Source organism: Podarcis raffonei, chromosome 7 (genome assembly GCF_027172205.1).
Source record: "Podarcis raffonei isolate rPodRaf1 chromosome 7, rPodRaf1.pri, whole genome shotgun sequence".
NCBI classification, from domain to species: Eukaryota; Metazoa; Chordata; class Lepidosauria; order Squamata; family Lacertidae; genus Podarcis; species Podarcis raffonei.
The window spans coordinates 3,777,779-3,803,007 of record NC_070608.1 but is presented as its reverse complement, the minus strand read 5'-3'; the positions used below and the strand labels follow the sequence as shown (position 1 = coordinate 3,803,007).

Genomic DNA, 25,229 nt, shown 5'->3' with positions numbered 1-25,229 from the left:
GCCCTGGTGATCATCTAATGTTTATTGGATGGATTTCCCCCCCTAAATTGATTATTGAATCCTGAATTTATTGCTATTCACGTTTTATACTGTATTTTATGCTGTTGCCTCAATTAAGTGTTTTAAATTTGTTGTTAGTCGCCCTGAACCCGGTTTCCGAAACCGGGAAGGGCGGGGTATAAATAAAATATTATTTATTATTATTATTATATTATCTCCACACAATTATATGTATTTTTCACATTCTTTACCCTAGTAAATCCATGTTTGTGCAGGTTACTTGCCTGGAGGACTGCACTGCAACATTCAGAGGAGGGCGAATTTTGCTTGTTGTTCAGGGCCATGTGAACTGAGTTTGCCTTTCAGTGTGAACTGAGCCAACTTTCTCCCCAAGCGGAGCGTCTGCCAGCATCCAGCATTCCAGCCCAGTTCATGAAGAAGTCTCACCTGTTGGAAGAAAGTGGAAGGGGTGGAAATAAACAGGGGTGGCTTTGGTTGCAGGTGAGCATGCTTAGTGGATTTCAGCATCCTCATGTGGGGGCAGAGATGATGCAAATCACCTGCCAATCACCTGCCAGCGGGCTCCCTGGCTGCATAGCAGCCTCAGCATCAGAGATGTGAAGGGAAGGGAGCAGTTTTTATATTCTCGTTGGCTGGACAGAACCCGGCTGAGGTGGTCAAAATCCCTAATGCCAGCCTTGCCCAAGATGATTCAGGCTACAGTTCCCATCAGCCTCTGGTAACGATGTGTTGGCAAAAGCTTCCACAAGTCTATGGAACATTTTCTAGGCCACAGGACAAAGGCCGTATCCGCACCATACAGTTGAAGCACAATGGTACCTCTTTAAACAGCCATGGCTTCCAGCAAGGGAACCTGGAAGTTTTTCTTTGTTCCTTTATCTTGGAGCATCAGAAATCGCTTCAAAGAGTCAATTAGACAGCAGTAAAATGTTTTTTTTATTATTATTTTGTCATGACAAAGTAATGGTGCAGACACGCATTACCCAAGGTCTGCCCCCGAATTCTGAGCGAGCCAGCTTTTTATACTTTGCAGAATAGAAGACCAGCTGATTTCTTGTAAACCACCTGATTTCTGGGAAATCGAAACTTATAATAAGTTCCTATTGCCATGTAAGGTCGTGGTCTCCCCTCCCTCCTTCCTGCAACCTCCCTTATCCTGGTATGACAATAAATCCTTGTTCTTTATCTCTATCAGCCCAGGCTAGACATTCCAATGAGGGGCCCAATTGCACGGTAACATTTTAGCAACAAACCCTGCCCCTCTGGCTGGTATATCCCTTTGGGATAATACAACAATTACCGTATTTTTCGCTCTATAACACGCACCAGACCATAACACGCACGTAGTTTTTAGAGGAGGAAAACAAGGGGGGGAAAATTCTAAACGAAATAGTGGATATATGATTTTTGTGGTTCATGCTGTGGCCACAGACATGTGATCTGACAGTGAGTTTGGAGTAGCCCAATGCAAAAATTCTGAGGATCCATGTGGATCCATGCTTTGTAACCACAGAGGAGGGAAGGAAAGGGAACCATGGATCCTCTGCTCACAATTGCAGCAGATCCCCCCTGCCACCCGCAGGCATTCGCTCCATAACACGCACAGATATTTCCCCTTACTTTCTAGGAGGAAAAAAGTGAGTGTTATGGTGCAAAAAATACGGTATATTGTAATATGCCCCTTCAACAGGGTTTTTTTTTTTAAGGGTGCTGAGAATTGTCAGGAGACCCCTAATCCCTTCGCAGAGCTACAGTTCCCTGAGTGGAGTTTAACAGCAAATCCCTCTTCCTGGGGAACTCTGGGAATTGTAGCTCTGAGAGGGGAATAGGGGGTCGCCCAATAACTCTGAGCTGAGCAGGTGAGTTTGGCTCCCACTTATAAACGCCATCTCCAACCCCTCGAAAGATTCCATCAACGGTGTATCCGGAAAATTTTATACATCACTTGGGAAGACAGGCGAACTAATGACAGTGTACTGGAAGAAGCAAAGATCCCCAGTGTCAAAGCAATGATTCTTCAACATCAACTTCATTGGACTGGTCGTGTTGAGCGGATGCCTGATGATTGTCTTCCAAAGCAACAACTCTACTGCGAACTTAAAAATGGAAAGCGTAATGCTGGTGGTCAACAAAAGAGGTTTAAAGACTCTCAGAAGAGGTTTAAAGACTCTCAGAAATGGTTTGGAGAAAACAGGCAGTACAATGGTACCTCGGGTTACATACGTTTCAGGTTACAGACTCCGCTAACCCAGAAATAATACCTCGGGTTAAGAACTTTGCTTCAGAATGAGAATAGAAATCGTGCTCCAGCAGCGCGGCAGCAGCAGGAGGCCCCATTAGCTAAAGTGGTGCTTCAGGTTAAGAACAGTTTCAGGTTAAGAACGGACCTCCGAAACGAATTAAGTACTTAACCCGAGGTGTTAGGATATTTCCGTTCCACCTTAAAAGGGAGCAGGATGTTTGTGTCACAGCCTGCGTATCTTCCTGTCTCACAGGATGTTTATGTTGTCTGTTCCTTTCGTTTTCTGCTGTTTTGCCTGAGCAGTCGGAGCAGACGGTCATGTCTTCTCATGTTCTGACCTACGCTGAATAAACTGTAAATATGCATGTTCTGCTCTCATGCTTGTGCAACTTTTGCTGATTGAATTCTGCTGAAAGAGTGTGCACAAGTCCAAGAATGTGGCTATCTTTTCTTGAGGCTTCGTGTCGCTATAATTGCTGATATTGCCTGACTACGGGAGGTCGATGGATTGTCCGGCACCGAGCTTGGGGGCTCAGATGGACTTTATCTCCCTGGCAGTATCCCAACAAAAGGTTATGGGCCCAGATTCACGGCACTTGCAGGAGAGTAAGACAGCGACAGACTGCTGAAAGGTATGTGCTGGAAAAGTGAAAGCAGAGGCTTTTCTGGATGCCGCGGAAAAGGCTTTTGATGTCCGGCAAAACTAATTGGCCTGGGAGCCGAGCCAGAGGCATCGTGATTTATGGGCTGCCGAGATAAGACGTCTTTGAAGGCATAACGGCTCACGTAAAAAGCTGGAATGGAGATTTTCCAAGCTTCGGAGGCCACTGAGTGCCCAAAGTTAAATCGGCACAATTATAAGACCTGGGCAAAATGGTGTGAGAGTTTGCTGCGTCAGTTTGGAGTCTGGCATACTGTATCTGAAGCCACTCCAGTTCCTCGGACAGAGAAATGGCAGGGCCAGAATTTGAAGGCCATTGATATTATAGTCTTATCCGTCTCTCTGGAGGAAATAAAGACGCTTGCTGGAAATCTCACGGCACGTGACATGTGGGATGCTTTGAAGAAGGCCCACCTGCCAATCACCCCAGCCCAGGGTTTGGATGCATCGGAGGTCCTGGCTGTTTCCCAGAATGCTAGTGAATGCAGGGATGCTGAGGGCACCGGTTGCAAGCTGCAGGGGGAGCAGACTGCCACGTCATCCCAGGCAGCATTCCAGCCTCCAGGGGGAGCCAAAGAGTCGGCTGCTGAGAGCTCTGTTTCTCGTGAGAACCAAGGTCAGAGCCTATGCAGAGGCCGGAAGGCCAGATGTAAACAAAGGATAAAGCCTGCAGATGGCCAGGAGCGGGGGGGCAAGTTGCAAAAGCCCACGCCAGTGGAAAACAAGGCTATGTTTGCTGGCACAGCTCCACCAAAGGCTAAAGGCACGTCTGATGGCCAGGAGCAGGGGGGCAAGTTGCAAAAGCCCTCGCCAGTGGAAAACAAGGCTATGTTTGCTGGCACAGCTTCACCAAAGGCTAAAGGCAAGCTGCAAAAGCCCACGCCGGTGGGAAACAAGGCCAAGGCCAGGTTTGTTGTGGACTCTGGGGCGACGCGCCATCTCACCAAAGACCGCCATCTGTTTATCTCCTTCACACCTCAAGATGGAGAGGTCCAGCTGGCTGATGGAAGGACTTTGCAAGCTGCAGGAGTTGGGACTGTGAAACTTGCAAGTCTGCATACTACCATCAGAGATGTACTTTTTGTTCCAGGAGCTGCGGACAATTTGATTAGTGTACCACAGCTGACTGGGCGTGGTTTTGAGGTTTCCTTCAAGAGGACTGTCTGTGTCATCAGAAAAGGCAAAGAGGACATGTGGCATGCAAAGTTGATGGATGGTTTGTTCTGTCTAACTTATGATGACAATGCTGTTATATCTAATGCTGATACTTGTTGTGTTGCACAAACTAACAAGGTTCTTCATGCAGGATGCATTCACGATGCACATAGAAGATTTTGTCACCTCTCTTGGCAAGCGCTAGCCAAGATGCCTGAGTTGGTTGAAGGTTTGAACATCAAACCTTGTAAATTTCACATGAAATGTGTATCTTGTGCAGAGAACAAGGTGAAGGTTGCTCCAAAAGGCAAGGAGTCTAGCAGGCAGGCTTCCAAACCCTACCAGCTAGTGCATGCAGACCTGGTTGGGCCTCTAGCGCCCTCTTTGGGAGGAGCAAGGTACTTCATGGTTCTAATTGATTCTTTTTCCAGGTACATTCATGTGTTTATGCTCGAGCAGAAATCGCAAGCATTTCCTAAGTTTAAGGCATTCTGTGCTTGGTTGGAGAATGCTCACGGTAAACGTATCGGTTGTCTGTTTACTGATCGGGGCGGGGAGTTCACTTCTCAGCAGTTTGAAGCTTTCCTGACTGAGAAGGGAATCCAGCATGATTTGTCAACGCCTAGATCGCCATGGATGAATGGGCTTGCGGAGAGAGCAAATCAAACGTTGCTGCAAGGCATAAAAACCTTGTTGCATGATGCAAACCTCCCTGAGAAGTTCTGGGGGGAGGCTCTGGCGAATTTTGTTTATTCTTTTAACAGGAGACTGTCATCACCTATTGGCTGCACTCCCTATGAGAAAATGTTTGGTAAGAAACCTAATGTCAAGCACATGAGAATCTTTGGTTCTGACATGTGGGTACACACCCCACAAAGCAACAAGCTTGGGAAGCGTGGGGCACATGGTTTGTTCATGGGGTACGAAAAAGGTGCATACAGGGTATGGATGACTAACTCTAAATCCATAAAGTTCACAAGGAGTGTTGACTACAATCCTAAGTGGGGGGAAAATGTGGGAATTTTCCAGAGTTACCCAGAGGAAGATGTAGGTGATGTGAAGAAAGCAGATCATGCTGAGAAAGCTGAGGAAACTGAGGATGATGATGATGATCAGAGTTCGGATTCCAGTTCAGTGGGCGGCGCTGCTGCTGCTGTCAGTGACAGTGATGACACAGCAGACTACAAGAGCGCAAAAGCCTCAGTCAGACCATCTGATGAGTCTGACAATGAACTGGAAGAACCACTGTTCACCATTGGTCACTTTTCTCCTAAGAAGGAGGAGATGAGTCCAGAAGACTTGCGTCTGGTTCGCAGGTCTGAAAGGTCGACCAAAGGCAAACCTCCAAAGAGATTTGCTGATGAGTTTGCTAAGACGGCAACTGCTGTTCTTAGTAGCTCAGAGAAGGTGTGGGAACCTTCAAGCTTCAAAGAGGTCCAGGAGTTAACCTTTAAAGATGCTGAGCCTTGGCTTAATGCCATGAAGGCTGAAGTTGATTCCTTGAACAGGAACCAAACTTGGGAGCTGGTACCGGTAGTCCCAGGGATGAGACTGGTTGGCAGCAAATGGGTCTTCAAGGCCAAGACAGACCAGAATGGCAAGGTTGTCAGACACAAAGCCAGATTGGTTGCCAGAGGTTTTTCACAGGTACCAGGGCAGGATTACCACGAGACCTACTCACCCACGGTCAAATATGAGAGCATTCGGTTGATGCTCAAGATCGCTGCGGAGGAGAAACTGCATGTTTCCCATCATGACATAAATACAGCTTTTTTGTACGGGATTTTGGGGGAGGAGCTGTACATGCTTCCACCTGACGGGATGCAGATACAGAAGGGAATGGTCTGTAAACTGCGGAAATCCTTATATGGTCTCAAGCAGAGTGCCAGGTGTTGGAACACAAAACTCACTGAAACGTTGCTTTCTCTAGGTTTTCACCAGGGCAAAGCTGATCCGTGTGTGTTTGTCAAGGAGGAGGGGCAAAACAAACTGTATTGTTTATGTTTTGTTGATGATCTTCTGATGTTTTGGAAGAATCAGGCTTTTTACCAAAGCACCCTAGCTCAGCTGAAGGAGCACTTTGACATGAAGGATCTTGGTGAGGTATCCAACTATCTTTCTCTGCAGGTAGAGAGGGACCAAGCAGGTAATTTTCTGGTACACCAAACACAGAAAATTACTGATGTATTAACCAGGTTTAATTTGGTTGATGCAAACCCAGCAGACACACCGATGGTGACAGGTTACCAGGTAGATAATAATAATAATAATAATAATAATTTATTATTTATACCCCGCCCATCTGGCTGGGCCTCCCCAGCCACTCTGGGCGGCTTCCATAAAAACCAAAAATACAGTAAAATATCACACGTTAAAAACTTCCCTGAACAGGGCTGCCTTAAGATGTCTTCTGAATGTCAGGTAGTTGTTTATCTTTTTGACATCTGCTGGAAGGGCGTTCCACAGGGCGGGCGCCACTACCGAGAAGGCCCTCTGCCTGGTTCCCTGTAGCTTTGCTTCTCGCAATGAGGGAACCGCCAGAAGGCCCTCGGCACTGGACCTCAGTGTCCGGGCAGAATGATGGGGGTGGAGACGCTCCTTCAGGTATACTGGACCGAGGCCGTTTAGGGCTTTAAAGGTCAGCACCAACACTTTGAATTGTGCTCGGAAACGTACTGGGAGCCAATGTAGGTCTTTCAAGACCGGTGTTATATGGTCTCGGCGGCCGCCCCCAGTCACCAGTCTAGCTGCTGCATTCTGGATTAGTTGTAGTTTCCGAGTCACCTTCAAAGGTAGCCCCACGTAGAGCGCATTGCAGTAGTCCAAGCGGGAGATAACCAGAGCATGCACCACTCTGGCGAGACAGTCCGCAGGCAGATAGGGTCTCAGCCTACGTACCAGATGGAGCTGGTAAACAGCTGCCCTGGACACAGATTTGACCTGTGCCTCCATGGACAGCTGTGAGTCCAAAATGACTCCCAGGCTGCGCACCTGGTCCTTCAGGGGCACAGTTACCCCATTCAGGACCAGGGAATCCTCCACACCTGCCCGCCTCCTGTCCCCCAAAAACAGTACTTCTGTCTTGTCAGGATTCAACCTCAATCTGTTAGCCACCATCCATCCTCCAACCGCCTCCAGACACTCACACAGGACCTTCACCGCCCTCACTGGTTCTGATTTAAAAGAGAGGTAGAGCTGGGTATCATCCACATACTGATGAACACCCAGCCCAAACCTCCTGATGATCTCTCCCAGCGGCTGCATGTAAATGTTGAAAAGCATGGGGGAGAGGACAGAACCCTGAGGCACCCCACAAGTGAGAGCCCAGGGGTCTGAACACTCATCCCCCACCACCACTTTCTGAACACGGCCCAGGAGGAAGGAGCGGAACCACTGTATGACAGTGCCCCCAGCTCCCAGCCCCTCAAGACGGTCCAGAAGGATGTTATGGTCGATGGTATCAAACGCCGCTGAGAGATCCAGCAGAACTAGGAAACAGCTCTCACCTTTGTCCCTAGCCCGCCGGAGATCATCAACCAGTGCGACCAAGGCAGTTTCAGTCCCATGATGAGGCCTGAAGATAGTACTGCTGAAGCGTTTTCTGACACAACGCTGTACAGATGCATTCTAGGCAAGTTGAATTTCATTGCTAGATGTTCGAGACCTGACATTGCTGTAAGCACTAACCTGCTGAGCAGACATGCTAACAATCCTACTGTTCAGGATTGGAAAGCTCTGAAGCGCATAGCCCGGTATTTGAAAGGGACTATGCACTACAGGCTGAGGTTCACCAGTCAGAAGACTGGAGGTCTTGAAATCTTTGCAGATGCAAGTTTTGGAAGTGACACCACGGATGGTACAAGCACTTCTGGAGTATGCTACATGTACAACCACTGCCTGTTTGACTGGTTGTGCAAAAAGCAGACGACAGTTAGCCTAAGTTCCTGTGAAGCAGAACTCAATGCTCTGTCATTTTCACTCATGGATTGTGAATGGTTGATGCAACTGTTTAAGGACATTGGGGTTTCTGTGAAATGTCCTATACAAGTGTATCAAGACAATAGATCTTGTTTGGCTTTGCTGAACTCGGAGAGTTGCAAGCAAAGAACCAAGTACTTGCAGATTAAGCTACATTGTGCAAGAGAGTGTATTCAGAAAGGACTCATTCAGGTGTCCTACATGCCAGGAAATGAAATTCCTGCTGATCTGTTGTCTAAGGTTGTTAACAGAGAACAACTGAAGGTTTACACACAAAGGTTGCAATTGGGTTGAACCACAGGTACTACAGGTTACACGGAAAGGGGGAGGATGTTAGGATATTTCCATTCCACCTTAAAAGGGAGCAGGATGTTTGTGTCACAGCCTGCGTATCTTCCTGTCTCACAGGATGTTTATGTTGTCTGTTCCTTTCGTTTTCTGCTGTTTTGCCTGAGCAGTCGGAGCAGACGGTCATGTCTTCTCATGTTCTGACCTACGCTGAATAAACTGTAAATATGCATGTTCTGCTCTCATGCTTGTGCAACTTTTGCTGATTGAATTCTGCTGAAAGAGTGTGCACAAGTCCAAGAATGTGGCTATCTTTTCTTGAGGCTTCGTGTCGCTATAATTGCTGATATTGCCTGACTACGGGAGGTCGATGGATTGTCCGGCACCGAGCTTGGGGGCTCAGATGGACTTTATCTCCCTGGCAGTATCCCAACATTAGCTAAAGTGGTGCTTCAGGTTAAGAACAGTTTCAGGTTAAGAACGGACCTCCGAAACGAATTAAGTACTTAACCCGAGGTACCGCTGTAGTATAAACACCCACAACTGGGAAACAGTGGCCTGCGAGTGCTCCAATTGGAGAACAGCCTTTACCAAAAGTGTCATGGGCTTTGAAGACACTCGAACTCAGGATGAAAGGGAGAAACGTACTAAGAGGAAGGTACACTTGGCAAACCCTCACCGTGATCAACTCCCACCTGGAAACCTATGTCCCCACTGTGGATGATGTGTGGATCCAGAATTGGCCTCCACAGTCACTTACGGACTCACTGTTAAAACCGTGTCTATGGAAGACGATCTTACTTGGCTATGAGGGATCGCCAAAGAAGATGAAGCACACCCAGGGGGAGGCAAAAATCATGCTGATGCCGAGAGTGTGCGCAGGAGGAAAGAGCATGTGAATCCATCGTCTCTCTCTCCTTCCAGGTTTGGCAGCATCAACCTGGCCAGAGGCAACGTTGTCAGGAATTTGGAGTGTGGCTTCATTATGACACAGGGCTCTCTTTCTGGGTTCCCTCCGTCGCCAGGTGTGGCTCAGAACAGGCGCCTGGGATCCATGATTGCCTGGATGAGGGCAAATAAGGAAGAGTTTAATCCGGAAGACAGGTGTGTTTTGTTCTGCAGCTTTGAAAAGCAGACACCTCTGCAATCCTTGGCCCACCCAGGCGGCAATGTGAAGCAACTGCCTCAGGTGCTAGGGCTACAGACCCAGCCTCTGAGCAATGCATCACCACGGCTGCACACCCTCCAACAGTGCTCAGGTGGAAATGTTTTATTCTTTGGTAGATTTACAAAGAGAAGATCACACGCCAATATATAAATTCTAGAAAGGAGTAAGATTAGACGTGAAATTGGCATACTAAAGATGAGGAGGTTAAAGGTAAAGGTAAAGGTACCCCTACCCGTACGGGCCAGTCTTGACAGACTCTAGGGTTGTGCGCTCATCTCACTCTAGAGGCCGGGAGCCAGAGCTGTCCGCAGACACTTCCGGGTCACGTGGCCAGCGTGACGAAGCTGCTCCGGCAAACTGGCACCAGAGCAGCACATGGAACACCGTTTACCTTCCTGCTAGAAAGCGGTACCTATTTATCTACTTGCACTTAAGGGTGCTTTCGAACTGCTAGGTGGGCAGGAGCTGGGACCGAACGACGGGAGCTCACCCCGCCGCGGGGTGCGATTGGCAAGTCCTAGGCGCTGCGGTTTTACCCACAGCGCCACCCGCGTCCCTTGTAAAGGAGGTTAAACAACAGCAAATACCAACAGTAGAAGTATGGAGACAGAAGGTAATGGAATATGCAGAAATAGCCAAATTAACAGGAAAAATTAGGCAACAGGGAGAGGAAACATTTCAAAAAGAATGGGAAAAAATTATGTCGTATATAGGAAAGATAAGATGAAATAGGGAAACCAGTAGATGATTAGATGTGAATGCTGCTTCCCTTTTCTTCCTGCCCAGGGCGGCCCTACCGATGGCAGCCTCTCTTCCTCCTTGCCTGCTCTTCCACAAGCTGTCCAAGGGAGGAGGCCAGCAACAGCAGCAATGGAGAGGCCATGGAGAGCCCAGTGTGTGCTCCCTCGCAGCCACAGTTGCCACCACTGTTGTCAATCAGGACAAGCACCTGCTTATCCTCGTTCCTGAGCTTGGTGGCAGAAGCACTGGCGAGGAAAGTAGAGATGTTCTGGGATCACATCTGGGATGGCTTTTGTAATTCTGGGACTGTTTCTTCTCTGTTGCGCTGCCTCAAACTCTCCTCCTTTGCACACGCCACCTTAAACCTGACCATGTGTTCAAATTGCAACATAGCCCCAGAAGTGATTCTAACCATTAGATGCTAGCAACCTTGTTTTCCAGCTCCCTGTTTGAAGTAATTAAATCATAGGGTTCGTTAATGACTAAGTTGTCATTGTCTAAGACAGAGCTGTTCCACCAGGCCTTTGGTCAGGGCGCAGCCTGACTCCCTCCTTGGCAATCTTTACAAAACTTTAGTTTATGGTTGCCATCAATTTTGATTTTAATTAATTTTTATAATGTTTTTATAATGTTGCACTGTTTTGGTGTTGTTAGCCGCCCTGAGCCCGGCTTCGGCCGGGGAGGGCGGGATATAAATAAAATTTATTATTATTATTTATTATTATTATTATTATGCAACAAGGCTCTTGATGTCAGCCTACTCTGTTACTTCACTGAAGTGTTGGGTGACTGGAAGTGCCCGTGATTTGCCAATTCAGAAAGTGATCTGCCGCATTTCGTCCTGGTGCTCTATCCAATCTTTTGTCTCCTTTCCCACATTCATCAGCAGTCGTGTGGTTTTCCCCAAGGCACAAAAATCCCAGAAAATTTCTCCGCAGATTAGGCATGCCCTCCAACTCAGCCAGCATCCATGAACCATTTCTGAGACTGGGAGATTCGGGTGCCCCCATTAAGGAGGTAGCAATGTGCAGGTGTCAACAAAATATCTCTGACTGCAAGCTTTCCACATCAGAGGGGAGAGACATATGAAACACATGTAAGAACAACTTATTCTCTCTCGCCTTCTTTAAAACAAGGCATTATTATCTTGTGGTTTCCAGTGCCATAAACTTCCTCTGGCTTGTTGGATTTGTGCAGCTCTTCCCATCAAGGAAGTCCCAAAGACACGTACGAAAAAATACTATGACAAAAACAAATAAACATTATTAAAAGCAGATTAGAACAGCACAGTCACTTCACTGGCAATGCCCTATTGCATGGGTGGGCAAACTAAGGCCTGGGGGCCACATCCGGCCCAATCACCTTCTAAATCCGGCCCGCGGACGGTCCAGGAATCAGCATGTTTTTACATGAGTAGAATGTGTGCTTTTATTTAAAATGCTTCTCTGGGTTATTTGTGGGGCATAGGAATTCGTTCCTTTTTTTCCCCAAAATATAGTCCGGCCCCCCACAAGGTCTGAGGGATAGTGGACCGGCCCCCTGCTGAAAATGTTTGCTGACCCCTGCCCTATTGTTTTCCTGCCTTTAGGACAAAGTGGCCTCCAACAGGTGAGGGATAAAGGGCTACTTCCTTCTTCTGGAAGCATCACCAGCTCGTCGTTTCTATGGCAACGCAACCAACTCTTTAGTCATGTAAGGAGATGCTCAACAGACACACCCAGGTCCATTATATTATCAGAGTGACCGGCTTGGCTACTTCAGCCATTCCTTCCACTGCAGACTCCCATTTTGCAGACCCCAAATCCACAGACATCATCCAAACCAACCCTCACAATCTTTTCTCACTGTTTTACACTGCTGCTGCTGTTTATTGTTTGATTGCATTTATTTCATTTTTGCTAACCGTGAATGGGGTAACTGTGCCACTGAAGGGCACAGTCATTTTGGACTCACAGCTGTCCATGAAGGCGCAGGTCAATTCTGTGTCCAGGGCAGCTGTCCACCAGCTCCACCTGGTACGCAGACTGAGACCCTCCCTGCCCACAGACTGTCTTGCCAGAGTGGTGCGTGCTCTGGTTATCTCCTGCTTGGACTACTGCAATGCACTCTACGTAGGGCTACCTTTGAAGGTGACCCAGAAACTACAACTAATCCAGAATGTGGCAGCTAGACTTGTGACTGGGAGTGGCCGCCGGGACCACATAACACCAGTCTTGAAAGACCTACATTGGCTCCCAGTACATTTCCGAGCACAATTCAAAGTGTTGGTGCTGACCTTTAAAGCCCTAAATGGCCTCGGTCCTGTGTACCTGAAGGAGCATCTCCACCCCCATCGTTCAGCCCAGACACTGAGATCCAGCGCCGAGGGCCTTCTGGCAGTTCCCTCATTGCTAGAAGTGAGGTTACAGGGAACCAGACAGAGGGCCTTCTCGGTAGTGGCACCCGTCCTGTGGAATGCCCTCCCATCAGATGTGAAGCAAATAAGCAGCTATTTTATCTTTAAAAGACATCTGAAGGCAGCCCTGTTCAGGGATGTTTTTAATATTTAATGCTATATTGTTTTTAACACTCGATTGGGAGCCACCCAGAGTGACTGGGGAAACTCAGCCAGATGGGCGGGGTATAAATAATAAATTGTTGTTGTTGTATTGATGAAAAGCAGTACATAAAGGACTTTAGACAAACAGAGGTGTTCTACCTTTAATAGCTTGACTCTGGCCATATTTTGTTGTTGTTTAGTCGTTTAGTCGTGTCCGACTCTTCGTGACCCCATGGACCAGAGGATGCCAGGCACTTCTGTCTTCCACTGCCTCCTGCAGTTTGATCAGACTCATGTTTGTAGCTTCGAGAACACTGTCCCACCATCTTGTCCTCTGTCATCCCCTTCTCCTTGTGCCCTCAATCTTTCCCAACATCAGGGTCTTTCCCAGGAAGTCTTCTGTTCTCATGAGGTGGCCAAAGTCTTGGAGCCTCAGCTTCAGGATCTGTCCCTCCAGTGAGCACTGATTCCCTTAAGAATGGAGAGGTTTGATCTTCTTGCAGTCCATGGGACTCTCAAGAGTCTCCTCCAGTGCCATAATTCAAAAGCATCCATTCTTCGTCGATCAGCCTTCTTCATGGTCCAGCTCTCACTTCCATACATCACTACTGGGAAAACCATAGCCTTAACTATACGGACCTTTGTTGGCAAGTTGGCAAGGTTGTTGGCAAGTTGGCCATATTTACCTGGAAGTAACCCTCACTGGTTTCAGTGGAATTCACTTCCAGGCAAACATGCTAAGGACTCCATCCACTGGCATTTATCTGGCGGGAAAGGGTGTTTATCTTTTGTTGCAATGCGCGCTTCTCTCCTTCCCTGCAATAACAAAACACTTCTGCTTCTGATCCTAATCTTGATCTTCTCCACCTCCACACACACACTAATTTCGGGAAAGGCAAACTTGGGAATGCCAGGTGGAATGCACCAACTTGGCCCTACAGAGCCGTGGCCTTGCTTGGCTTTCCATCAGAACATGCGCTCCCATTTACACGCACGCCAAAAACCACCACCGGCAAGTGGTAGAGCAGTTGTGGAACGGGAGAATCCTCACCCACACATTCCCTGAAATGGAAACCCCATTGTGCGTGGCTCCCACAGGGGAACCACAGACAGAATGTGGTTGGTCAAGGGCACCGTTGGGAACCATTGCGTCAAGGATTAAACCCTACAAAAATCCGGCGTGGAGTCCCTAAGTTGGATAGGATCTTGCACGCCTGCTTCCCGTAACTCCTGACGCCAAGCTGGTGCCAAATGTATTGCTGGGCTTTCCTTTGGACCACAATGGAAAATTTATTCCAAACAGCTCACACCCTGTTGCAGATAATTGGGGATTCTAGAGCAGCCTTTGTCCCTTTATAAATAACCTCTCCAAAGGAGAACTTGATCATTCAGAGACAGCTGGAGCAACGACAATGAAGAAGGCGTCTTATCTTCTCTCCTTGTTGGGTGCGGTGATCGTCTGCACACAGATAGGTAAGCTCCTCTCTTGCCCTCCTCCCTGACCGAAGCATGAGAGCAGAATGGCGCTTTGGGAAACTGAAGAGAGGCTGACTGCTTTAATAGAATGTCCCTGGCTGTTTTTGCAGGGAAATTAAGGCTGCTGGTTTCCATTCCAAAGTTGGGGGGGGGGGGGGAGTTGGTTTGCTTTGCATTTTATGGAGAGCCAAGTTCCTGAATGGTGTAACTGTGAAGGACCAGCTCCATCTGGTCCGCAGGCTGAGACCCTCCCTGCCCGCAGACTGTCTTGCCAGAGTGGTGCATGCTCTAGTTATCTCCCGCTTGGACTACTTCAATGCGCTCTATGTGGGGCTACCTTTGAAGGTGACCTGGAAACTACAACTAATCCAGAATGCGTCAGCTAGACTGGTGACTGGGAGCGGCTGCCGAGACCGCATAACAGGTCTTGAAAGACCTAGATTGGCTCCCAGTACGTTTCTGAGCACAATTCAAAGTGTTGGTGCTGACCTTTAAAGCCCTAAACGGCCTCGGTCCTGTATACCTGAAGGAGCGTCTCCACCCCCATCGTTCTACCCAGACACTGAGGTCCAGCTCCGAGGGCCTTCTGGTGGTTCCCTCATTGCAAGAAGCAAAGCTACAGGGAACCAGGCAGAGGGCCTTCTTGGTAGTGGCACTCACCCTGTGGAACGCCTCCCATCAGATGTCAAAGTGATAAACAACTACCTGACATTCAGAAGACATCTGAATGTTTTTAATGTGTTTGTTGGAAGCCACCCAGAGTGGCTGGGGAAACCCAGCCAGATGGGCGGGGTACAAATAATAAAGTATTATTATTATTATTATTATTATTATTATTATTATTATTAATTTGCACTTCCCAAAACAAGACGTGGACCAGAACACATCTTTCCTTCAAAATTCACCCTTTTCTGAATTTTGCAATGCTGTTCTCCAACCAAATAATCTGTTGCATACATTAAGGGGAAATAACATGCAGAAACGTGCTCACAAAAATACGTACATTCAAGATTGCATGCAAAAACATTGGGGAAAGTTCACACTTAAACACTGAGGAAATATTGGAAGGACATTTTTAAAGGCAAATTGTTGCAGAAATGTGGAGAGCTGGGGGGAAATTGGAACTGAAAGAAACCTAAATTCACGAATCTGTTCTTAGCTTCAGTGGGATTTACTTGCAACGGAGCATGCTAAATCCATAAGGAAATCGTGTTGGCATTCATTTCAAACTGGGTCTGTTTTGCTTATTCCTGAAAGCGTGGGGTGGAGGAGACCATGAAGCTGTCCTGACTGGAAGAGGACTGGCTGAGCCTCCGAAAGAATAAGCCAACCTTTGATTGGCAACACCTCAAAGGCGGAAGGAGCTGCTGTTTGCTGTTTACTCGGCCAAGAATTTCTTGCATTGACCTATCACAAATGCTGACCTGGTTTTGACTAACCGCTTTCACCACGATCCAATTCCTTTGCAGTGTGCCTGGGAGGACTTTGGAGCACCGTTTTGCAAGATGGTGCCACCTACTGGCGCCACATAATATGAAACTGCTATAGAGTTTCAAAAGATGGTTGTGCTGTGACGGGGGGGGTAGGCTGGGAGGGCTGTGGGGAGCACCCTGCTGGCTTTTTAAAAAGGCCAGCCCTTTGTCATGGCTAAATTGGAGGTTGCCATTAATCTGATTGGAATTAATTTTATAATAAAATGATTTTAGAATGTTTTATCATTTTACTGTTGTTAGCCACTCTGAGCCCAGCTTCAGCTGGGGAGGACAGGATATAAATAAAAATTATTATTATTATTATTATTATTATTATTATTATTATTATTATTATTATTAGGAAGCCAAAATAGGGGGAAACACACCCTCAAATCAGTTTCCCAAAAATAGAAAACATTGAAGCTATCAGTTGTTGCTTTTAAAAAGTTAAAAGCAAGACTTTAAAGTGATTGTGCTCTCCAGGAATTTCCTGCCCCCAAAGTTTTATCTCCCTCTCTCCCTTCGCTTTGCAGCTCATTCGATTATTTGTTTCACTTGCGAAAGACAGCCCTCTAATTGGAAGTGCCTGCAAATGACTATTTGCCCTGACAATGAAAATGCATGTCTAACAATGAGGGATGTTGACGAAACAGGTGAGTCCTGCGATCAGCTGCTTAGCTGCACATTTGAACAGATCTCAAGACTGGCCTGCCCTCTTGAGCAAACAAGACCCTACGGAAATGCTGTGCAATTTCCACATGCACAGATCCTGGGATGGGTAGAGGGAAGATAGGGACGCGGGTGGCGCTGTGGTCTAAACCAATGAGACTCTTGGGCTTGCCGATCAGAAGGTCGGCGGTTCGAATCCCCGCGACGGGGTGAGCTCCCGTTGCTTGGTCCCAGCTCCTGCCAACCTAGCAGTTTGAAAGCAAGTAGATAAATAGGTACCGCTGGGGCAGGAAAGTAAACGGCGTTTCTGTGCGCTCTGGTTTCCGTCACGGTGTCCCGTTGCACCAGAAGCGGTTTAGTGTACATTTCCAAAATATAAGATAAAAAACAAATAAAATAAAACCTACATACAGCAACAGTGTTTTGTGTTATGTAGGCTCCTATGATGTAAGTCATGGGCCCCCAATCATGTTAAGTTAGAGCTTAATCATTATTTCACTATTAATATACTTCTTAATTGTATTTCACTAGCTCGTCAAAGTGCAAGTAGATAAATAGGTCCCGCTCCGGCGGGAAGGTAAACGGCGTTTCTGTGCACTGTTCTGGTTCACCAGAAGCGGCTTAGTCATGCTGACCACATGACCCAGAAAGACTGTCTGTGGACAAACGCCGGCTCCCTCGGCCAGTAAAGCGAGATGAGCGCCACAACCCCAGAGTCGTTCACAACTGGACTTAATTTTCAGGGATCTTTTACCTTTTTAATTAATATTATTAATATACTTCTTCTTAATTGTTTTTCAGTTCAACAATTACTGTGATAAAATACATACTTTGTTACGTGCGAATGGCTTTAGATACCTAATAGGTCCATAAATTACCACATAGCATATATTCAAGACAAAAAACAGTGACCATTTGCTGTTGGCAAAGGACAGCTGGTCATATAAATGGCCCCATTACCTTCGGTAGCTTAGGACCTCATCAAACCTAAATCCGGCCCTGGCCACCACCACCCCATTCATCCTGCCCTCGGGACAAATCTTCATTACAATGGCAATTATTTATCTAGGATCATCAATGCACTTTTACAGACTAACATAGGCAGTCAAAAACTCAAATGAACCACAACCAAAACACCTAGGTCCCTGCTTGCAAGGAGCTTACAAGCTAAGTTCTGGCAGTTGTGGAGACAGCAGAGAATGAATATGTCGGTATCTGTAATTAGGCTTGGATTCTGTATTGGGCGAGGGCTTCACATGAGTTTTCTTTTTCCTTTCCTTCCTGCCTCAAGGTGACAGTGCCAAGGTTCTCATCACCAAAAAGTGTGGCCAGGCATGTCCCACCGAAAGCAATAATTCAAGCAGCGCACCCAAGTCGGTCTTCTGCTGCAAACACAACTGGTGCAACCTGTGGCCCCCAAAATAAAAAGTGTCTGGTCCACGCTGAGTGGAAGGGCCAGTCTGGAATGCCCATGAAGTAAGCTGCTATCTCTGGGCTCAGCTATTGTGTTCTGCAAAGAAAGCAGAATGATCCCTTTTGGCTACATTTTGACCCTGCAACACCAGGCAAGCATCGGCCTCCTCCAGGCACCTTGTTCAGCATGCATTCAATTCTTTTCTTTACATGAAAGGTTCTGCATTTTTTAAGCAAAAAAAACAAAAGAAGAAAAATAAAATTGCATATTCCTGCAGCAATTGTTAGCAATTTCTTAACCTACTGCGTTTTGTATCGCCGAGTTTCGAATTTTGTTATATTTGTCCATGCAAAGTCTATGTCAGGGTCTCCGGCTGTTGTAGGACTACAATTCCCATCATCCCTGACCACTGGTCCTGCTAGCTAGGGATGATGGGAGTTGTAGTCCGGAAACAGCTGGACACCCGAGCTTGGGAAACCCTGGTCTATGTCTATAAGCGAACTGCTCTTAAGTGGCAAGATGTCAATCCATTGAATAAATGGAGCCCTTTGTGTGTCGAGACCCCACAGCCACCCCCTCGTTGGGAAATAACTCACACAAGGACACGGATATAAGGTTTATGTTATTGGGCAAATTTGGCCACAACTTTATTGAATTACAGAATGTGAGTGGTATTGACTTAGGCATTGATTGGACCTGACTATATCTGACTCCTCCCTGATGTGCAGGGAGTCCGGTAAGGGTAAACCACCAGAAGGGGGAGCCCCGTCGATGCAGACCAACTCAAGCTCCCCCAGGTGTTCCCGACGGGGTCATATCATGGCCCTAGCCCCCGACCCAGGCTTCGGACAAAATCCACACCCCCGGATTCCTTTAATGGAATACCCTTAAGCTTGAAGGGGCAGGGGATGGCTATGCCTCCCCTCCCCCATCACAAGGTCAAACAATGCCTAACCGCAACCCTAACAAAGTTGTATGATTGCTATGAGGTAGGAGAAAACCAAATGGCCTGTGGCAATTTGCCAAGTGGGAAAATTCCTACCAGGCCCCTTGGACAACCAAGGCGACCAACCAAGGTCCATAAAACCTCGGTGCCTAAAACCTGCAAAATAGGGAGGGAGGGCTCGCTCCTTGGTTTAAACAGTCCCGGCCACCCCCCACCCACCCCGGCCAACTGGCTGGGCTCTGACGTGGCCGGGATCCCCCAGGCAACGGGAGACAAAGTCCCCCACCCCCGGTGGGAAGTGGGTGGCCACGCGGTGCACCGCAACTCCTCCCCACTGGGAAGGGGAGCGGATATATTATGGATTCATGATGGTTTGTACGCAGTGATGGTACCTGGCAGGGGGGCTATACATTGTTATAGGAATTCTAAGGCTTTAAATATAGAATAAATGTTGATAATTGCACAAGGTAAACACACATACATACAGTAAACCATACGTCTAAAATAGTATAGGAGAGCAATCCAAAAGCCATCTTGGATCTCAAAATTTCCTCTTCCTCCTTATTCCCCCTTGCCTGAGAGCAGGTAGGCAGATAGCAATCAGGGGAAATCCCTGCAGGATTTCCTCTCCTATATCTATGAACCTCCTTCGTATTAATTGTCATTGTTTGCCCAGATACTCTGCATTGAGGGATGTCTGACGGGCATCCCAATTGTCTTATTAAATGCTAATGTTTTGTATAAACCGTGTCTGGAACAATGTAAAACTTGCTAAATCCTCAGGAATATCACACCTTGGCCTGCCTGAGCCACAGTAACCCCACCTTCTGTGTGATGTAATTTCTGTCTGTTTGTAGAGGGGATGTGCTTCTACTCCACTTCCAAAATGCAAAACCCTTAAAAGAGATGTTTCTTCTGGGTTCCGGGTCTCTCTTGCCTCCTTGCAAGAAGGGGAGGGAACTCTGTTGCAACAGAAAAATAAAATCTGCCTTGCTTTCACTGCATCCTGCCTCCATCCATTCATTTCTGACTGATTGTGGACTTGGGGGACTCAGTCTGTTAGGAAAAATCTAGGTGCGAGGCTGCTCCGTCACCCAGCTGGTCGGGCAGAGCCCGCGGGTCCCTGCAGAATAAAGGAAGGAGTCCAGCCACCAACCGGAGCAAATAGCTGCAGACCAAAGTTTATTGTGCAACAGGTTCAAAGAGGAATTTTGGGGTAACAAGGACTTTTATAACTTTTATAACTTTTCCACCATATCCCAGAAATCAGTTCGTACAGCATCATTGCTACATCACTGACATGTCACAAAAGGGGAGGGGTAGACAGGGGTTACACTAGTTTAACCTTGGCAAACATGTCCAGACAAGTCCTTGGTACAAGATTAGCATAAACAGACATGGCAGGGCAAGACTCAGGTATAAGATTAGCATAGGCAAACACCTCTGAAGTCCCACCACCCGAAGTACAATAGAACTTCATTTGCATGTCTGGATCCCTTGGCAAGTCTGGTGATGGGATTAGGCTTTCCTTGGCCAACAACCAGCTCAGCAATTGTCACCTCTGAGAACTTCCTGGAGTCCTTTTTCAAGGGGAAAAATAGCTTTGGAATGGAGGAAACTGTCAAAGGAGTTGATTTTATATTATTTTTAAAGCTAGTTAACTTCCCTAAGCTGTCGAGTGGAAAGCATACATTTATGCATAATATTTGTAACATTTAACAACTTTAAAGATGTGCCCCCCCCCGTAATTTCTGTAACACAGTCCCTTGGGGAGTTCGGCAGCAAAAGCCAACCACCCCTATTTTTCTCTATATCAACAGGATCCGTCCTTCAATACTGAGTTCACTTGCAACAATCTTGGGGTACACATGCCACTTCATTTCCAATCTGCACTTGTCCCGTAACTTTCTGCTGACATCCTGTAACTTTCCACACTGCAAAGCTTGTGTCGCTTTTGTCGTTCTCCCGTGCAAAAGTGCCCTGGAAGGTGGCAATCGTGAAACAACATTGGCGGAAGCACTACAGAAAAAACAATAAAACACAATGATGTGCAAATGGCCCACCATTAATGCGGTACTTCGTGGGTCAATGAGATGTTACAGAAAATATACCAACTGAAAAACCCCAGGCTGGAGGAGACGCTTCCCTACTTGTTGTTGTTGTTGTTTAGTCGTTTAGTCGGGTCCGACTCTTCGTGACCCCCTGGACCAGAGCACACCAGGCACTCCTGTCTTCTACTGCCTCCCACAGTTTCCTCAAACTCAAGCAGGTAGCTCCGCGAACACTGTCCCACCATCTTGTCCTCTGTTGTCCCCTTCTCCTTGCGCCCTCCATCTTTCCCAACATCAGGGTCTTTTCCAGGGAGTCTTCTCTTCTCATGAGGTGGCCAAAGTCTTGGAGCCCCTGCTTCAGGATCTGTCCTTCCAGTGAGCACTCAGGGCTGATTTCCTTAAGAATTGATAGGTTTGATCTTCTTGCAGTCCATGGGACTCTCAAGAGTCTCCTCCAGCACCAGAATTCAAAAGCATCAATTCTTCGGCGATCAGCCTTCTTTATGGTCCAGCTCTCACTTCCATACATCACTACTGGGAAAACCATAGCTTTTACTATACAGACCTTTGTTGGCACGGTGATACTTGTAGAAGGCATTAAATGTATTTTCATGTTTATTCCATAATTCTCAGAAGTAATGATGTTGGGGGAGGGACCCTCTGGTTCTCATTCGAGCACACAGATCCTTGTGAAACTGGATCTAATAATGAAGCCTTAGTTTACCGGGGATTCATTTGCCCGCTTGCCCCAGGACCGAGGAGAGAACAAAAGCACCAGGGAAGCATCTTCTTCTTCAGAGAAAAGAGTTTTATTGAGATCTGCGCAGAGGCAGCCAGTGGAATACTTTCCAAAGACTGGCGGCGCCAATACACGTAAACAAGCATTCTTATACCTGAGAGCATACACTCATCTCCCCAATCCCCAATCAGCTGGCAAGGTTATAACTTATTACCTTATATGGCATATGGCTATATGGCTAGCTAAGCCCCCTCCCTCCCTTGTTTGTGTGTTCTTCTTCTCTTGCGTTACTCAAGCAGAAAGCATAAAAAACAGGAAACAAGTCTGGCCCACAGAGTGAAAACAACTGCGGTTTTTGCTAGCTGCTTTACCACAACTGCAGAAGTTAGTTTGGGTGCAAATAATATTGAGTTTAACCCTTCCTTCCCCCTTCAATAATACGTAAAAACAGTCTGTTTCTCCGCAGTCATGGAAAGTCCACAAGTCTTTCTGATATCCGAACAATTTTTTTAGGGGTGGGTGCTTCCCTTTCAAAACTACTGGCACTTTCCTTTAGATTTTCTACCTGGGGTTGGGATTGCACATCCCATTGAGAGTAGTGTAGCACCGGCAGACATTCTGTTATGTACTGAGTTGAATAGGATCCAAAAGGCAGCAGTCTGATTGGTCCTAGAACAATAGGACCCAGAAGGCAGCAGTCTGATTGGTCCACAGGAGCCACCCAATCCAACTCCAGGTGGAAGTGAATCCGCAACCTGATTGGCCTACAGGTGAATCCCAGAATTAGCCAATCACGTGGGGCCCGTTGTGTAAATAATGTATATAAAGCAGACATTTTGGGGGAACTTCCATTCCTCCTCACCACTATGAGCTGAATAAAGAGCATGAAATCCACTCTCGACTCTGAGTATATCACACTGTGATATTGATTTCTGATATATGGCCACCTTTGGTTGCAGAGAGATTGGCTCCCTATACCCCAAGCTAATCTGGAATTGATTTGGGGACTAGATCCTAAATACTTGCCATCCAGGCCCTATTTTTTGACTGTGTTCCATGACTGCTTGCAATTTGCTGGTAAAAGTTAGGGCCGAGGAGCCTTCGATCATTCAGATGTTCCTGACTGCAACTCCCATCATCCGTACCCATTGCCACGCTGGCTGGGATGTCGCCCAGCAATATTTGGAGGACTATAGGTTCTCCATCCCTGGTATGAGGGCAACATAATAATAATAATAATAATAATAATAATAATAATAATAATAATAATTTTATTTATATCCTGCCCTCCCCATCCAAAGCCGGGCCCAGGGCAGCTAACACCAGTAAAATTACAATGGAAACATAATGGGGGGGGAGCCAATTTAAAATACAGGTTAAAATGCAATTTAAAAAGCAGCCTCTTTTTAAAAGTAGCCCATAAATCAAAACAGTAAGGAGAGGGAAGACATAAGGGTCAGACTGAGTCCAAACCAAAGGCCAGGCAGAACAGCTCTGTCTTACAGGCCCTGCGGAAAGATGTCAAGTCCCGCAGGGCCCTAGTGTCTTGGGACAGAGCGTTCCACCAAGTTGGGGCCAGTACTGAAAAGGCCCTGGCCCTAGTTAGGACCAATCTAACCACCTTGCGACTTAGGAACTCCAAGGTGTTGTTATTTGTGGACCTTAAGGTCCTCCGCGGGGCATACCAGGAGAGGCGGTCCTGTAGGTACATGGGTCCTGGGCCGCATAGGGCTTTAAAGGTCAAAACCAGCACCTTAAACCTGATCCTGTACTCCACCGGGAGCTAGTGCAGCTGGTATAGCACTGGGTGAATATGATCCCGTGGCAAGGACCCCGTAAGGAGTCTCGCTGCAGCATTCTGCACCCGCTGGAGTTTCTGGGTCAGCTTCAAGGGCAGCCCTGCGTAGAGCGAGTTACAATAATCAAGCCTGGAGGTGACCGTTGCATGGATCACTGTGGCCAGATCAGGGCGAGAGAGGTAAGGAGCCAACTGCTTAATACGGTGGAGATAGGAAAATGCCAAAGGGCCCGGGGGCCAGACTATTCCCAGCCCCACCCAAGCACAAATATGCTGATCTGCTAAGCCAGTGGTGCCAAACCTTGTAGAGACCGAGTGCCCAAACTGCAAACCAAAACCCATTTATTTATCACAAAGTGCCCAAAGTTGTTGAGCTTTTTTGGGGGGGAGACAGAACAGAAAAATCCCCGCAGGTCTCGCCATCTCCATCCCTCTTCCGCCCTCCCACCCCGCGTGCCAGGGCACGCTCCCCAGCCGTCTGGCTGGCTGGCTGGCTGGCTGGCTGGCTCGCTCTTGGGCTGCTGCGATGGTGAGGAAGGGGCAGCCCTAAGGCCAGGTGAGTGGTGGCAGCCAGGAGGAGAGGGAAAGCCCCCACCCCAGACAGCATAGCTGTCAACTTACAAATTTGAAAATAAGGGACCAGCAGCCTTGAAAATAAGGGATCAGCAGCCAAAATAAGGGATTTTGCTTCGCTTATGCGCGCCGGGGCTGCCGTCGTCCTGGCGCGAGGAGTTCCATCGCCCCTTTCCTGCCCGAGAGAGAGGGAGGGAGGAAGAGAGACTCTCACCCGCAAGCCTGGCATGAGGCAGTTGTGCCGCCGCGGTGGCCGCTGAAGTGCCGCCCTTCTGCATCCCTCCCCATCCCCTCCTCTTCCTCCTCCCTCAGCCCACCTCCTCAGCCCCCTCCGGCTTCCCCTGGCAGCGCGGCGGAAGTCTCACAAGAGAGGGGCTGCCTGCCCGCCCGCTGCCACCCGTCTCCTCACGACGTGCCCCTGAGGGGGGAAAGGGAGAGACGGAGACGCGGCAGCTCGTGCGTGTGCTCTCTCTCGTGGCGGAGGACTCTGAGCCACTGCTTGCCTCCTGAGCCGGGCCAGCATGAAACCTGGGAAATTTAAGGGACATCATCAATCCAGGACATGGCGCTGGGATAAGGGAATTGTCCTGCCAAATAAGGGACGGTTGACAGCTATGCCAGACAGACAGCCCAACAGCCACGGCTGCCTCCCTGCCTGCTCCCAGCCCACGATCCTGACGTGGTCTTCCCCATCTTCCTTCATCCCTCCTTTCATCAACATCGCCATGGCAAAGGGGTGAGGCCGGGTTGGGTCAGGCGTGCAGAGAGGTGGCGGGCACAAGTGCCCTCCTAGCCCAGGCAGGTCGGGCCCGCAGGAGTGGAGACGGGAAATTTGGGAAATAATGGGAGAACAGGAGGAGGAAGAGGAACCTCCGGGAGGGCAACAACTGATGGACATAGTGTCTTTAGAAAGCATTCCAGACCCTCCATCTCCCAGAAACCGGCGAGCCTTGAAAGTAGGAGAGTAAAGGACTCAGAAGCAGAGGACCCTCAGCGCCACCCGTAGAGGAGATGATGATGAACGACAAAGTGGGGGTAAAAGGGTGGAGAGTCACTTGGGACAACGTCATTATTCCAAGAGGCTGAGTTCCAAGCCTCTGTCCATAAATATTGATTAAAAAGCAGGTGGTAAGGACTTTTCCTTGCCTTATCCGTTCCTGGAAGCCTGCTGTGGGGTTGTTTCCTCTGCCTCCTGACACAAGTCACGGGTTCAAATTACAATAAAGGAGATTTCGACTAAACATTAGGAAGAAGTTTCTGGGCAGTGAGAACTGTTCCACAGTGGAACGGACTTCCTC

General features: G+C 47.8%; 2 protein-coding genes across 2 annotated transcripts in view; one reads left to right on the top strand and one right to left on the bottom strand.

The window, feature by feature from the left end:
• LOC128417023 (lymphocyte antigen 6E-like) overlaps positions 1–25,229 on the bottom strand; it is a 261,315-nt gene that overhangs the window by 88,027 nt on the left and 148,059 nt on the right. The window lies entirely within an intron of this gene.
• On the top strand, positions 13,589–18,459 carry LOC128417022 (lymphocyte antigen 6E-like). The gene is made up of 3 exons (XM_053395171.1): positions 13,589–14,266; positions 16,275–16,394; positions 17,702–18,459. Exons 1-3 carry the CDS (start codon positions 14,206–14,208, stop codon positions 17,833–17,835), a joined length of 315 nt encoding a protein of 104 aa, XP_053251146.1. The 5' UTR covers positions 13,589–14,205; the 3' UTR covers positions 17,836–18,459.